This window comes from Sardina pilchardus, chromosome 2, assembly GCF_963854185.1.
Source record: "Sardina pilchardus chromosome 2, fSarPil1.1, whole genome shotgun sequence".
In the NCBI taxonomy this organism is placed as follows: domain Eukaryota; kingdom Metazoa; phylum Chordata; class Actinopteri; order Clupeiformes; family Clupeidae; genus Sardina; species Sardina pilchardus.
Genome location: NC_084995.1, coordinates 31,251,195 through 31,267,480, shown reverse-complemented (window position 1 = coordinate 31,267,480; position 16,286 = coordinate 31,251,195). Strand labels below are relative to the sequence as shown.

The 16,286-nt window shown below is 42.3% G+C and overlaps 1 protein-coding gene across 3 annotated transcripts in view; it reads right to left on the bottom strand.

Moving 5' to 3' along the window:
* LOC134070427 (KN motif and ankyrin repeat domain-containing protein 4-like) overlaps positions 1 to 6,503 on the bottom strand; it is an 11,558-nt gene extending 5,055 nt beyond the window's left edge. The window contains exons 1-6 of one of the 3 annotated variants that reach the window (XM_062526789.1): positions 6,310 to 6,503; positions 2,634 to 2,695; positions 989 to 2,497; positions 746 to 821; positions 252 to 461; positions 3 to 81 (exon numbers count right to left, since the gene is read on the bottom strand). In XM_062526789.1, the coding sequence (XP_062382773.1) occupies positions 3 to 81; positions 252 to 461; positions 746 to 821; positions 989 to 2,497; positions 2,634 to 2,649 (1,890 nt within the window). In that variant the 5' untranslated portion in view covers positions 2,650 to 2,695; positions 6,310 to 6,503. The remainder of the gene's footprint in view (positions 1 to 2; positions 82 to 251; positions 462 to 745; positions 822 to 988; positions 2,498 to 2,633; positions 2,696 to 6,309) is intronic. The other 2 variants (XM_062526804.1, XM_062526796.1) reach the window with 2 other exon arrangements.
* Between the last annotated feature and the right edge of the window lie 9,783 nt (positions 6,504 to 16,286).

Sequence of the window (16,286 nt, the reverse complement as noted above, 5' to 3'; positions counted from 1 at the left end):
ACCATGTCATCGTTCAGGTTTGCCATTTCATCCATGTGGTCCCTCAGGTAAAGACATGCAGCGATGAAGGCCTCATCAACCCTGTCAAAGGGATGAAAGAGCACAATGAAGCCAAAATACTTTCCCCACATTTCCCAAGCCCCTAAAAATGCCACTGTGATGTGGTTCTGTAACTGCAGTATCACACTGCCATATTTGTAGAGTATGTCTCTTTTCAAATGTATTGTATTGTCTCCACAGCAGCATCTCACCAGTTTGCTTCATTTCCTGATTCCACGGATTCTTTGGATCCCCTCTGGTGACCACCTGAGCTCCCCTCTGTCCTCTCCTGTTGCGTTGACGGTCTCTGAGATCCCGGCTGTGTCTGAAAATCCTGTTCTCTTTCAGTCCTCCTCTGTGGGTTCACTTCGTCTCGGTGTGATGTGTCCTCTTTTACAACCTCCTCCCAACCAGATGGCCTGCTGGAAGTCATTTTTGTCGAGTTGAGTATAATGGCGGAATTGTAAAGCTTCGTCACACAGTAACTATAGAATCACCTCTTATCATCACATGATGAGGACCAGCTGTCCGGGTTTTTTGGGATTGGAATTAATTACGCTTCGCAGAGCTGCGCTGAATTAATATGGTGTGACACAGCAGCAAACTAAAAACAGAGGACTTGACCTCAAAGAGACAGCCATGGCAAATAAGGTTGTTTGGAGCGCCTCGGGCTGGGCTTGAGTGTGTCATCCTGTCCTGAACCTACCTATGGTTAGCTCCACCACTCCTGTCAGTCTCTCCAACCGGACAATACCCGCCTCCCAAAGCAGAGGTCTTAGCTTCTGAGAATGATAAACATCATTAAATTACAGCTACAAAGCAAATATTTTTTGCCATTTTCTTCAAGAATTTCAACCCAATATACCAATTGGTTGAGAGAGTTAGCTCAGAACAAAGTGTGTTTGTCATCTGCGATGTTTGTCTGTTTTAGCTGTGAGGTGGAACCTACCAGTGAGCTGGCATCCAGGGCTGCTCCTCTGTCCAGGGTCCATGCAGAAGGCCAGAGTGTCCACCAGCCTCATCAGCTCCTCCTGGATGGAGCTGACCCTGGGGGGGAGGGGCTCCGCCGGCCTCGGGCCTGCACACAGACACTCCCACTGCTCCTGGAGGAGCTGGCGCACTCTCCCCACGTGGTGACTCACGTGCGCGGGCGCCGCGTCCTCCTGCCTGCTGCCCGCATCAGCCACCCTCCATTCCTCCGGGGTGATCTCAGAGGCGTCCCTTGTGCTGGGCGTCGCTCGCCGGGCCTCCGCTCGCTCCATCTCCCTGAGCTCTTCTATCCTCTGGTCCTTCAGACGGCCCTCCTCCACCTGGCTCTGCAGCGTGGCCCTGGCCGCCTCCAGGTCTTTCTCGGACTCCCGGAGCCTCTGCTCCAGGCTGGCGAGCCTCTTCTGAAGGGCGTCCACAGACTGGTGCTCCGGAGCTCGCTCCCTGGCGGGCACCGAGCGAGCTGACCGCTGACCTGCCCCTGACAGCGTGCCGTCTCGGACCGACGATATCATGGCCTCGGTCTCCACCTGCACGGACGAGGCCTTGACCTTCTCCTCCAGCCGCTTCAGCTCCCGGCTCATCCAGTCCTCCTCTTGATCCTCCAGGCTGCCGGAGCCGCGCCCCGAGCTGTGCCCGTTGCCCCAGTCGGCCTTGGCGTCTGCCCGCGAGGCCCGCGGTCGGCCGTTGGCCTTCGGACCGGAGTCCGCCACTTCCGGGCTGCTCTCCGAGTCCGAGTAGAGCCGGGTGAGGAGCCTCTCTCTCTCCTCCTGCAGGATGCAGATCTGGGCCCTGAGCTCGGGCACCACCCGGATCTCCTCCTCCAGCTCGCCGACCCGCCGCAGGGCCGTGGTGAGCCGCTGCAGCGTCCCTGTCCCGCCGACCGGCGCCGACATCCTGCCCGAGTCGATGAAGACGTCCTCGGAGGAGCCGTCGTCCTCCTGCAGCAGCAGGTGGTCCCTGGAGCCCCGGGGACTGGTTGGGTCGTCGTTGGACTCGGAGCGCTTGCGTAGCAGGACGGTGGCCGGCAGGCTGGAGGCCCGCAGCAGGTTGGGCCTCACGTAGCACCCCAGCGGCTGCTCGTCGAACGCCCGGATGCTCTCGTCCGTGCGACCGCCGGCCAGCGACGCGCCAGGGGCGCCCGGGTGTCTGGGATAGCCGGACAGGACTCCGTCGTACGCGTGCTGGCCGTCCGTGCCGCGGGACTTGGGCCACAGCGAGCCGATGGAGCTCCACTGAGTGGGGCCGCCATGGGTGCGGCCGTGGCCTGGGAGGCTGTGGTTGTGGTGGGCACTGGCGCTGGCGGGCCTGCTCCTCCTCTGAACGGGGACCCGCTTGAGGGTGTTCCCCTTCTCAATGTCGTCCACATACTTGAGGAAGTCCAGGTCCAGGTGAAAGCCATATGGCGTCTCCACCGAGTAGGAGGGTGGCCTTTTCGAATTCCCATTCATGTTTGAAGATATCCCATTAACTAGCCAGACAAAAGCAATAACCTTAATCAGCAACACAACATCAAGTCCATAACTGTTATTTTATTTATTCATGGCATTTTAAATCTAAACAAATTGTTTTCACATCACAACAAACAGACAAACGGTTAAACATACCTGTCTGTTTTTCCATTATTTGCAGGCCTCTGTTCAGTTGCTCCTTGGAGAGTACTTACAGCCTGGAAATAATCAGATTGTAATCAGCTGCTGTTTTCCTCATTTCATGCCCCACATGTTTTCCTAACTGTCCAAAGAAATCGCCCCACCCCCACTTCTCTCTTTACCTCACATACTATTCTCTCTATCTTTGGCATCCTCTGTTTTTCCTCGGAATTTCTCTATCCTGTATTTCTCGGGATGTGTGTGTCGGCTTCTCCCTCTCGCTCTGACTCTGCCTCTGCCTGCCTGCCCTATCTCTGACCACATGCTGCAGCACAGGCACCACAGCGGTAGCCACAACCCAAACAATGTCAACTATGCAATAAACAGACAAACAGAAAAAGCAACTGGACTCTCGCTGTCTCTGTCGGTCACAACAACATAAACACACAGACACACACACCCACACACGCGCACACACACACACACACACACACACACACACACACACACACACACACACACACACACACACACACACACACATACACACATACACACACACACACACACACACACACATACAAATACAAGACACAACCTCCAGCTTTACATACAAAACAGCATATCGTCAAGTATAGGAGACATATTTCCTCTCAGACATAAAGTCATACTTTTCCCTCTCATATTTGTCTCTCTGAAGCATACAAATTCTATCTGGTATATCAGACCCCCCTCCCCAGCCATCTATCTCTGTCTCAGTTACACGAGACTGATAGCTATCATTCAAAGTGATGCCCATCAGTATAAGCAACAGGCTATTTTCTTTCATGTTCTCTTTTTCTGTGCCAGAGAGGGGAATCAGATACGCAGTGCTCAGTCTGCTGTGTCAGTAGAAGCACACGGCGCATGCTGTGCCGTGGCCCCATAAAGCCCTGTTGTTGAAGTCATTTTTCACCTTCTGAGAGACAGGAAAAAGGGACCGCCTGGTGGAAATGCAACTCAAAACAAAGTGTCCAGTTTATCCTGAAGTGTTGAGAAGGACGTTACTGTATAGTTTCCGCACTCAAGCCTTGTTTGGACTTCGAATAGCTCTCCTTTCTGACATGAGCGGATCCTCATAACCTTTACCCAACACACACACAAACACACCCTTATATGTAGACATAAGATGTACACACACATCTCTAGGTTCCAAGGAGGTAGCTATATATGTGGCTGTATAACTGTTTTCATAGGAGCGTTTTGACATTCCAGTCCACTCCGTGATCCCTCAAGATTTTCATTTAAAAACATCCAAGGCTTTTAATCAGCACATACGGCTAGCGTGTGAGAACATCAAAAAAAGAGGGCTGACTCTGAAAACTAACCCTGGACACACAACAGTCAGCTCGTTGGTCTCTGGATATATGACCCCTGGTCTGCAACAGCATAAAACAAAGCGCCTTTCTTCCCTCCTCACTGTCCATCACAAGCTGGGTCACTTTCTTTATGTCTAGCTTTTCAAAACTCAGACATCAAATGGCCACTTGTGGCCTGGGTGACTTTGGTTCTTTTCCCTCTGCAGCTGTTATTAATATCTTATGTACAGTAGTCTTTATGAAGGCTTTATATATATGTTCCTCGTTTCCCACAGAGGCTGCTGACATTTTCCCATGAGGTTCAAGTACTGATGCAGCTCTACACTTCCCCTGTGACCTGTGTAGCCTCGGATGAAAGCGTCTGGTGAATAGAAAAATGCCAAAATAGCAGCATCCGCTCCAAAGCGTTCGAAGACAATTGAAGGAAAAGATCACTTCTTTTGGCCGCAGTCACTCTCTCGTCGACTAGCCAAAGGGGACGAAGAGGATGTTTAGCTAGGCCTCTGCTCAGTCCCTATACACAGTCCTCACTTCTGTCCTCTCATAATTATAGCTCTTCTTGTGCAACTATACTTGCTGCGCCCTTTGAGAAGAAAAAAGGACTCTCATTAAATACATTTCTTTCCATTGCATTCTTTTGTCCACCACAAATTGAATTTGAACTCATGACAATTTAGAAACTGCTGGCTCCCTCTGAAATAAACTTTAAAAACAGTGCAACCTCTGGGAAAGAATGGCTCATTTAAGCCCGAACCTTCAGTAAGAGGCAGAGAAGGAGTGAGGGAGAGGAACGTGTAAAAACAGAAGGAAGGAGAGGAGAAGGAGGGAGCGAAATGGAAAGTGAGAGGGACAGAGTGAGAGAAATAGCAAGAAAAGCAGTGAGAAGAGGGACCATGGAACATTTGATGCCAGTATTGGCACAAATGACTCTGTTAGATTTTAACCACAAGGATTCTGAAAAGTATAACCATGTTAAGCTACATGAAGAGATCATCTTAATGCCTGTGGCGATGACCTCAGCAGGCCGTGGGTGATTCCGCGTACTGCACAGCCATAATATTTATATCGATCTCAGATGGTATACGCAGACAGATGGACATAGAGACACACACACACACACACACACACACAAACACACACACACACACACACACACGCACACAAACACACAGTTGGCTTTATAGTGAGAGAGAGGTATTTTATTCTTCCTGTTTGGCCCTCTTGACCGGGCGTTTTTTTTTTTCCAGCACACAAATTCATTCCTGCTCCTCAATTTGGAGTTGGTTTAAGGACAGCTGCCAACCTCTCTCTCTCTCTCTCTCTCTCTCTCTCATTCAGTATAATCCCCTCTTGTCAGATGCCTTATGTTTGAAATGGAGAGAGGCAGGGCGGCACAGGCCCTGTTTTCCATGCGCGCTGCCTGCTCTCCCTCTGAGGGCCGTCTCTGGTCAGTCCCACCGCCGCACAGCCATGGCTCCTCTATGAGCTCTGAGGCATACATCAACCCTGCCATCTCTCACATGGCTGTTCTTTTCACCCCTCCGTCAGAGCCACTAAGCACAGGTTTTTCTCTCTTTTTTTTCTCCGCTTTGTCCTTCCCTCCGCCCCACTCTCTCAGTTTCTCCCTTCTCTCTTTCTTTTTTTCCATGCCTCCTTCTCTTTCTCCGTTTTCTTTCTTCGTTGTTCGCCTGCAAAACTTGACAATCATCTAGGCAACATGCCAAGAGCAATAGGACATGCATGTGTACCAGTATCATGACATGCCGCATGTGAGGCCGTGTTGTTATGCGCCAAAGGTATGTTACTGGTTTCACATTACTACAGCAACATTTAGCTGCATTGCTCTTGACAGAATACATTGCGAGCACCACATGCCCTGTGGTGAAATAGACAAAAATAAATAAAAAATAAATGGAAAAAACTTTGTATAGCTGTTTCTGGCATTCCCTGGACAGAGTACTGAAACATTTAACCACTGTAACCATGTGTGTGTGTGTGTGTGTGTGTGTGTGTGTGTGTGTGGGTGTGTGTGTGTGTGTGTGTGTGTGTATGTGTGTGTATGATACTGATTAAATGAAAACCAACAATGTCCCACAAATATCTTAATTACGTGTGACAGAATTCATGCCGCTGAACAACATTAACGTCACTGGTAGGGAAGTTGCATCATGGAAAAGAAGAGACTGATCTGATCTTTGCAAAATTAAAATAAGCTACATTCAAATGACTTGTTCCACTCACCAATGAAGAACACAGCCCACTCACTTTGAAGTTCCCCCTGCTCTCAGACAGGATGCTTAAAATTCAAGTTTCCTCTCATGTGGATCACTTACCTTAAATACCTCAAGTTTGGCATGGCTTCTCCTCCTTTCCTGTTAGCATACGCCTGTCTCTGGCTGTGGTCCTGTTGAGCCCTTTCTCCTCTCTCTGTCTAACTCTGTCTGTCTCACTCTGAGACAGAGACAGCAGTTTGACACCAGTTGAAGTGGGAGGCAGCCGCTGCTCAAGAAAGCGCGAGTTGGAAATTCTTCTAGAACATAAAGCAGTGTTATTGTGTGCTGACAATAGGGGAGGGTAGGTGCTGGCAGCCATGCCTCTCCTCTCCGTCTCCTGCCCAATGACAGATGGTGGGTGTCGCTGCACCAAGGATGTTACTTAGCTATGAGCCAATAGGAGTCAGAGGGTGTGGTCAAACAAAGCAGTTGGAGACGCAGTAACTACTTGGTGCCTTTTCTTGGGGGACAGTTCTCGTAACAGGACTCATGGCTGAGGGTATCAACAGTGGACACTGGACAGGGACAACATTTTTTCAAAATGCTTTTGTGAGCCCTGTCACACACACATGCGCGTGTGTGCACCTACCCCGCTCTAAGCACACTGAAGTGTAACTCTATCCAGTGCTATGCAGGGGGCCTGACTGTCCTCTGTAATCACGAGAATACCAGAGGGGGCTTGGGGATTTAGAGTGTTCCGAGTCCCATGGTACAGCATGCCACTCATGCTTAGGGTATCTCCTTTCCACTCTCCCCTCTCCTGGGCCACAATCATCCCGACATCCAGAGCCGCCATTGTCCCCCACACGCCGGGCCCCGCCCAGCTTCTCATCATGCCTCTCCATGGTGGTCATCGGTCTGGTTCAACACTGTTTGCTGGCTTGACTCTGATGGGTACATGGTAAATGTCACAAAGGAGTTACCCTGGTATAATTCATTCCACTGTTCTTACGGTATGTGCACAAATGTGCAAATGTGTTAAATATGTGTTATTACTAAATTACTATGGGATGGTTAAGAGTGTTAAAGCTGGGGATTTTTTTAATCTTTAAAACTGCTTCAGTATAGTGTTTCAGCACAACCACAAGTATTTATTTATTGTGGTTTGGACTGGAAATGCCCTAAAATTAAATACATAAAAATTGTGGAATTCTTAAGTGTCATTGATTCCCATAGGATTAGAGCAGTGACACAGATGGTATTAAAACAAAACAAAATGTTTTGCTTCATACCAAGAAAAATGTTTGTGTGTGAGTCATCTTCACACCATACTCACTGTTTTTTTTTGTACTCACTATGCACAGGGAAGGTGTAGGTGTACAACTGCACACAGAGGGGTGTGAATCTGTCTGTTTGCCAAAAACACTGGGATCACAAAACTCCTGTGTAGCCAAGTGCCTTATTAAATGAAAACCCGCAGCTGCTCTGTCAGCAAACTGAAGACACTAAAAATATTCCAATCAAAACAAATGTATTTTCTTGTAATTGTGTAAACATAAGAAAAGTGTTGAACTTAAATTACAGAGTGCATCAGAAGGCTGACCTGAGAAGCAGATTCATTAAATGGTCTGACTCACATGTTACAGTGCAAGAGAAACCCTATCAATTCTCAATGACTAATAATTTTCATATTAGCGATTGATTGTATGTAGAAACTAAAGAGGTGTCCAAGGCAGTGTTACAGTTACAGTGTGTCATCCTGTCATTTTGACATCACTCACTATGATTAATATTATATAACTCAAAGTTAGTGGACTGCTGAGGTCATGGATACGTAAAAGCACTCCCAAATGGATTCTGGCACAGTGCCTTCTGTAGCAAAAGTCTCCTACGACCTGAAGGCCAAAGACCTGAAGAGTCCCTTCAAATGCTCTTCTGTACCTTCATAATTGATTTACATGGGGACCAATTAGGTCAGGAGGGTAAACATTCTCCCAGAGATGAAATATACCAATTACAGACCAACATTGACCGCCATTTCTGTATACACTCGAGTGATGTGATCTGGGAAAAACCCTTCACATGGTGCAATTTTATGATTATGACTTATGATTCTGATACCACCCTAACATTCAAGAGTTTTGGGAGGATGGTATCCAAGATTTTGCTAGGGGACAGCGTCCAGAATGTTGGCAGGATGGTAGGGTTGAAACAGAGCAAAAAAAAAAAAAAAAAGAATGTGTCACGTTTTGGTGTGTATTCATTCATTCATGGTAGCCTAACATGCAAAAGCCATCATGAACATTCACTTAACTGAGCAAAGCAGTGCAAGATTAAATGCTGTGTATGGTGGACTGAGCAGATAGCACAAATAACATGGCTTTTTGGCCTGTTATGAGTTAAATTGGCTACGGCAATCAAGGACAACAGAGACCCCAAAAAAGCTTGACTAATAAATAAATGTTTGGTTTCAGATCCAAACCCATTTCAACCAATAACTTGCTATGCTGTCTGTCTGCAATCCAAGAGAGTATTTACGGAAATGATTGTGCCAAGTAGCCTATTTCATTGGCCATGAGCTCAGATTTCAACAAAGCAAGATTGAACATTGATTATCCATCAAAATCTATTCGTCCTTGATTGAAACTGCAAATTTAGTGTGCAGTCACGTTTTTAACCTCAGTTCATTGGATCTTTGACCTTGAGTTGACTGACTTTGATACAGTTTTTGCTCTTAGGCTACTTTTGGTTTCATCAGAGAATGTCTAATAAGACGGGCTCTGGTTTCATGGTTCCTGTCCTGGCTGCAATTGTGCAAACCCCTCTCATGCATGCATGCATTGCACACATTATGCTGATTTATTTGGCTGACGGTTTTTGTACACTATTATGCTATAGCCTATAAAAAAAAGTTTCAAATAAAGTTGAAAATAACTTACATTAAGCATAATAGTGCTAATAACAACAATCAAGTAAACAATGTAATTCAACAAAAAACATAAGCATACAAAATCAATAGATTAGGTGCAAGTGAACTGAGCACTTCGAACGCAGCACACTTGAACCACACATCAACACAGGCTGTTTAAGGGACTGTCTGACCAACAATACAATAGTTCACTGAACTATTAGTCAGAATAGTCAGACTTAAGTATAAGTGTAAGTATAAGTATCTAGACTTTTATAGACGTATGTGATAATAACACAATTTCTGATATGATATAATCAAATAGATTCTTAGACCAGCCGTGCCTACCCTGCAGCATTGGCAGTTGGCAGCATTTACCCAGGGGGCAAAACCCCCTTTGTTAGGGAAATCAGCCATGGGCTGCTGTAAAAGGTTGTCATACAAAAATAAAATCTAGGGTGTCCCAGGATCACAACCTGGGTGGACAACCAAGTCAATAAGCTGCTGTTTGTGTGTTATCACCCTCTTTATGCCCCATTATAAGTCTATGGACGAATATATTATGGGGTGAATAGGGTAAAAATTTTAACAAATAGATATTCCCACAAAAATTTCTCAGATGATTATTTACATTAAGGCAATACTTTTTTGTATTGCAAGTTTTCTGAAATACTTTATACATTTATGTAGATGAACCATTATCAAATGAAATATGCACGGATTTGCATATACATATAGCCTTGGGCTTGGGGGGCTTAAAGTGCACCTCTATCAACCAAACAAACTTTTGGTGAAAGGTCCGACTATGCTGAATATAAAAATGAATGTTAACATGGGACAATTTTGGGTTACAGTAACATAAAGCTACATGGGTGTACATTGAGAATCCATGCATTACAATACAATGCAAATACTATAGAGAGATTCATTGTCAAATGTTGTGGAAGAAGGTGAGACTTGTCTCAGCACATATTAAATCATATCTACAGGGTTTAAGATCCTAGAAAATATATAGGTTAGGCTCAGCCTAGGCTGTTTCTTACTGTATTTACCCATAAGGTACAGGCCAAACTTTTCTATTGCGTACATTTAAGTGTATGATGCCTCATTTACATATTTGTGCATGATATTTAAAAAACTTGCAATACAAAAAAGTATTGCCTTAATGTAAATAATCACCTGAGAAATTTTTGTGGGGATATCTATTTGTTAAAATTTTTACCCTATTCACCCCATAATATATTCGTCCATAGACTTATAATGGGGCATAAAAAGGGCGATAGCACACAAACAGCAGCTTATTGACCGGGTTGGCCACCCAGGTTGTGATCCTGGGACACCCTAGATTTTATTTTTGCATGACAACCTTTTACAGCAGCCCATGTCTGTAAAACACCCTTTGCCCCCTGGGTAATTGGCAACATTCTAATTGGAAGGTAGCTGCTAACGTTAGTAAAAGTAGAAACTTAGCTAGATAGATCTAGTCAGTGAGCAAAACTAAAAATCGTCCCTCAGCAACAGCCTATCCTCTTCAACCATACAATCTCAACAAGCTACATCCTACCTGTCAGTGCAGTTGGTGAGTTTGCTCACAGTTGTCTTGCAGGCAGGCCAGATAACATAATAACCAGTGTTTTCCCCCGGAGTTGAATGTTTTCCGAACATACATGTACTGTGCTACCTTTAACTAGCCAATAGCATTATAGCTAAGCTAATTTAGCTATAATGGTATTTAGTGAATACTATTTTAGCTTCATTCCTGTATTTTAATATTACATTTACATTGGAGTCTTGAGTTTGAATAATGTTATAGTTTCAGGGAAGTCATTAGATGGGTGGTGGGTGAGGCCAGAGACTTTATTAAAAGTCAGAGGCTTGCCTCACTAATGCTAGGGTCAAGTTCCATGTTCATAATCATGTCTGACAGTGCTAACAGAAGGTTAGCTGCTAGGCCTCACAGATGACTATGTTTTATGACAGCCTTTCCCTGTGTGAACCATAGACTACAGTATAATATATAGGTGTGAACCATGCTGTTTTATATAAACTGGAAATGAAACAGAATGGATGAAAAGTTTTGTATCATTAGAATTGGAATGTTATTTTCTCCATACAATCTAGACAAGGACAACAGATATTCAATTCAGAAGAATAACCATAGGGCCTACTGTGTAGCAAGCCTGGTGTTGTGACAAAGCATGCCAGCAGCAGTATGGTCAAATAAAACGGATCATCAGTACCTGTGGCATCCATGACAGTGCACCCTTGCTTTGGGCCTTGAGGTCAGCCTGAGATCAGGGCCAGGGCCAAGGCCAGTGTTTGATGTGTCCGAACTAGACCAGAAAAGTTAACATTTAACGACTGACTCTCAGGCTTAACAGGGTGAAAAGAGGTCCCAGTGACCGTGATTTGGACAACTAGTGGACCTAGATTTTCACTGTAGAAGTTGGAAGAGATGCTTTTTTATTATTTTATTTTTTTTGTATTTTCATTGTATGAGATACTATACAATATGAATCTACAAACCATGAAGGATGATATCTTCAATCATAATAAGAAGGATGAAATAAAATCTCACTGATATGGATTGCTATTGGCTCACACTGAGAGAATTGTTTATGTTTTTCACCTGTTGCTTGAGTGACAAAAAAATTGTGGAATTGTAAATTAATAATTGTCCAAGCATTGGGAAGTGTCTTTGTAAAATAAATACTGATGTGGCCATTTTGATTGATCGTCTTGCCACGTACCTGAAATGCAAATAAAACATTCATCAAAACAGAGATAATTTATTGATTTTTCCTGTTATGTCATCTCATCTAAAGATGATTACTGCTTCTTCAAATACAAAGAGGAATTTCCCAAATGCCTGCTCTGCTGCAACAAAGATCCAAACAATGATCAGGACAAACCTCGAGTGGATTTCGGTTTTCTGTCCCAGAAGGTCAAAATGACACACCAGAGTAATGTAACTGTTTGAGTTTAGTGTGATCTGTGTGATTTGTATGCCATGCCAACATTCAACTAACCAAGGTGTCTTTGTTTATTGTGTCGTCACAAGGAAGGGTTCAAAGGGTTAACAACAATCACTTAATCAACTTAAAAATCTTACAGACATTTAGAATTACAATCTTGATTTCTACAATGGATTGTAATTTAGAAACAGATTATTTTTTTTATTTGTTCTTGCTATTTTATTGATTGTATCCTTTAATGGATAATGTAATTAACTAGAACTGCAATTCCAAGGAATTACCAGTGCATGAAAATGCAAAAATAGATAGATCATGTAGATATGGTTAATAGGGTAAACATGGTGGTTGCATAGTTTACAGAGAGTTGATAGTGTGAAGGTAGACAGTTTAAAGCTGAAACATTCCAGTTCTAACTTAGCTAATGATTTCTATTCATGTTAAAATGCTAACTATGGTAACAATGATAACCAGGTTGATTGGTTAACTTGATTTCATGCAGTTATGGTAAAAATGTTAACTATGCTCACAGTGCTAACCAGATTGATTAGCTAACTTAGCTAATGATTTCTAGCAGTTATGCTAAAAATGCTAACTATGCTAGCAATGCTAACTATGGTAACAATGCTAACTTAAACTAACAATGCTAACCAGGTTGATTAGCTAACTTAACTGATGATTTCTAACAATAATGCTAAACATGCTAATTATGCTAACAATGCTTAAAATGCTAACAATGCTAACCAGGTTGATTAGCTAACTTAGTTGATCATTTTTTGCAGTTATGCTAAAAATGCTAACTATGTTAACAATGCTAACTATGCTAAAAATGCTAACCAGGTTGATTAGCTAACTTAGCCAATCATTTCTAGCAGTTATGCTAAAAATGCTAACTATGCTAACAATGCTAACTATGCTAACCATGCTAACTAGCTAACTTCCTAGTGAGGACTTTTATTTTGAAACATTTGTTGCTAGGGTATCCATGGCGGCCACTATCAAGAAACAAGAAGTTACTGCAGTATAATCATGTTGGTTGCTATGGAAACGGCCATAAACACTTAATTTTAATGGTTGCTATGTTGGTTGCTAGGTACATGGAGGTTTCATGTAGTTGACTGGAGGCATAGTGGATGATAACTGACAGTTGGAATGGTTGAACAGTTCAATAGTTGAGTAGTTTCAGTGGTTAAATGATTTAATAGTGTATTATTGCAGTGAGGACTTTTATTTTGAAACAGTTGTGGACAGAGGAAACAGTTTAACAGGATATGTGTAGTCTTCAGAGAGACTGTATGCTTAAAGCCAGAGAAACTGACAGTTGGTGCCCAGGTGGCCGGCCACCTGGCGTAAGATTCTAATTGCTGCCGTGATGTCATAATGAGCAATGTTAAGTCTATGGGGGAAATTGTAATAGTTTTTAACTAATAGTTTAAAAAGTATAAAAGTTACAAAATTGAAAAATACAAAGCCCACATCGCGTAAGTAAGACCTATGTGACAAAATTTGAATGGAGTTTCTACGTTAAGCGGTTGAAGCTGAATTGCGTGCGTTAGAAGAAGAACTAGAGAATGTAATTCCAGGGAAATTACGAGTGCATGAAAATGCAAAAATGTATAGATACAGTAGATAATGTAGATATAGTTACTAAGGTGTAGCTAGGGTAAACATGGTGGTTGCATAGTTTAAAGAAAGCTGATAGTGTGAAGGTAGACAGTTTAAAGCTTAAACATTACCGTTCTAACTGAACTAATGATTTCAAGCAGTTATGCTAAAAATGCTAACTATGCTAACAATGCTAACCAGGCTGATTAGCTAACTTAGCTTATCATTTCTAACAGTTATGCTAAAAATGCTAACTATGCTAACAATGCTAACTATGCTAACAATGCTAACCAGGTTGATTAGCTAACTTAGCTAACCATTTCTAGCAGTTATGCTAAAAATGCTAACTATGCTAACAATGCTAACCATGCTAACTAGCTAACTTGCTAGTGAGGACTTTTATTTTGAAACATTTGTTGATAGGGTATCTATGGTGGCCACTATCAGGAATAAAGAAATTACTGTAGTAAAATCATGTTGGTTGCTATGGAAACGGTCATAAACGCTTAATTTTAATGGTTGCTATGTTGGTTGCTAGGTACATGGAGGTTTCATGTAGTTGACTGGAGGCATAGTGGATGATAACTGACAGTTGGAATGGTTGAACAGTTCAATAGTTGAGTAGTTTCAATGGTTAAATGATTTAATAGTGTATTATTGCAGTGAGGACTTTTATTTTGAAACAGTTGTGGACAGAGGAAACAGTTTAACAGGATATGTGTAGTCTTCAGAGAGATTGTATGCTTAAAGCCTGAGAGAGAGAGAGCTGCTGCAGGTGGGGCTGGCCACCTGGCATAAGATTCTAATTGCCCTATTATGATGTCATAATCCAATGTTAAGTCTATGGGAGAAAAAATGTCTTAAAAAATTAATATAAATTCAACGATAAAGTTTTCAAAGTTGAAAAATACAAAGCTGAAGTCACCTAAGTAAGACCTACGCAGCACAGTTTGAATGAAGTTTCTACGTTAAACGGTTGAAGCTGAATTGAACGCACAAAAACGTTAGAGGAAAAATAAAAACTAGAAATGCAATTCCAAGGAATTACCAGTGCATGAAAATGCAAAAAAATTTAGATATGGCTACTAAGGTGTAGCTAGGGTAAACATGGTGGTTGCATAGTTTAAAGAGAGTTGATAGTGTTAAGGTAGACATTTTAAAGCTTAAACATTCCTGTTCTAACTTAACTAATAATTTCTAACAGGTATTCTAAAATGTTAACTATGTTAACAATGCTAACCAGGTTGATAAGTTAACTTAGCATTTTTAGCATTACTGCTAGAAATCATCAGCTAACTATGCTAACATTGCTAACTATGTTAACAATGCTAACCACGTTGATTAGCTAACTTAGCTAATCATTTTAGCAGTTGTGTTAAAAATGCTAACAATGCTAACAATGCTAACCAGGTTGATTAGCTAACTTAGCTAATCATTTTTAGCAGTTATGCTAAAAATGCTAACTATGTTAACAATGCTAACTATGCTAACCATGCTAACAATGCTAACTTGCTAGTGGGGACTTTTATTTTGAAACAGTAGTTGCTAGGGTATCCATGGTGCCCACTATCAGGAATAAAGAAGTTACTGTAGTATTATCATGTTGGTTGCTATGGAAACTGTCAAAAACGCTTAATTTAAATGGTTGCTATGTTGGTTGCTAGGTACATGGAGGTTTCATTTAGTTGACTGGAGGCATAGTTGATGATAACTGACAGTTGGAATGGTTGAACAGTTAAATAGTTGAGTAGTTTCAGTGGTTTAATGATTTAATAGTGTATTATTGCAGTGAGGACTTTTATTTTGAAACAGTTGTGGACAGAGGAAACAGTTAACAGGATATGTAGTCTTCACAGAGAGATTGTATGCTTAAAGCCTGAGAGAGAGAGGGCTGCTGCAGGTGGGGCTGGCCACCTGGCATAAGATTCTAATTGCTCAACGACCTGATTGTGATGTCATAGAGGCCAATGTTAAGTCTATGGGGAAATTTTTAATAGTTTTTAATTTATAGTTCAAAAAGTATAAAAGTTACAAAGTTGAAAAATCATAGCAACCCGATCCATTAGAATACCTACGTTACAAAGTTTGAATGAAGTTTCTAAGTTAAACGGTTGAAGAGAAATTGCGGTTAGAAAAAGCTGTCAGCGGAATAATAATAAAGATAATAACTAGAAATGCAATTCCAAGGAATTACCAGTGCATGAAAATGCAAAAATAGATAGATAATGTAGATATGGTTACTAAGGTGTAGCTAGGGTAAACATGGTGGTTGCATAGTTTACAGAGAGTTGATAGTGTGAAGGTAGACAGTTTAAAGATGAAACGTTCCAGTTCTAACTTAACTAATGATTTCTATTCATGTTAAAATGTTGATTAGCTAAATTAGCTAATGATTTCTAGCAGTTACGCTAAAAATGTTTATTATGCTAGCAATGCTAACTTTATTAACAATGCTAACCAGGTTGATTAGCTAACTTAACCGATGATTTCTAGCAGTAATGCTAAAAATGCCAACTATGCTAACAATGCTAAATTTGCTAACAATGCTAACCAGGTTGATTAGCTAACTTAGTTGATGATTTTTTGCAGTTATGCTAAAAATGCTAACTATG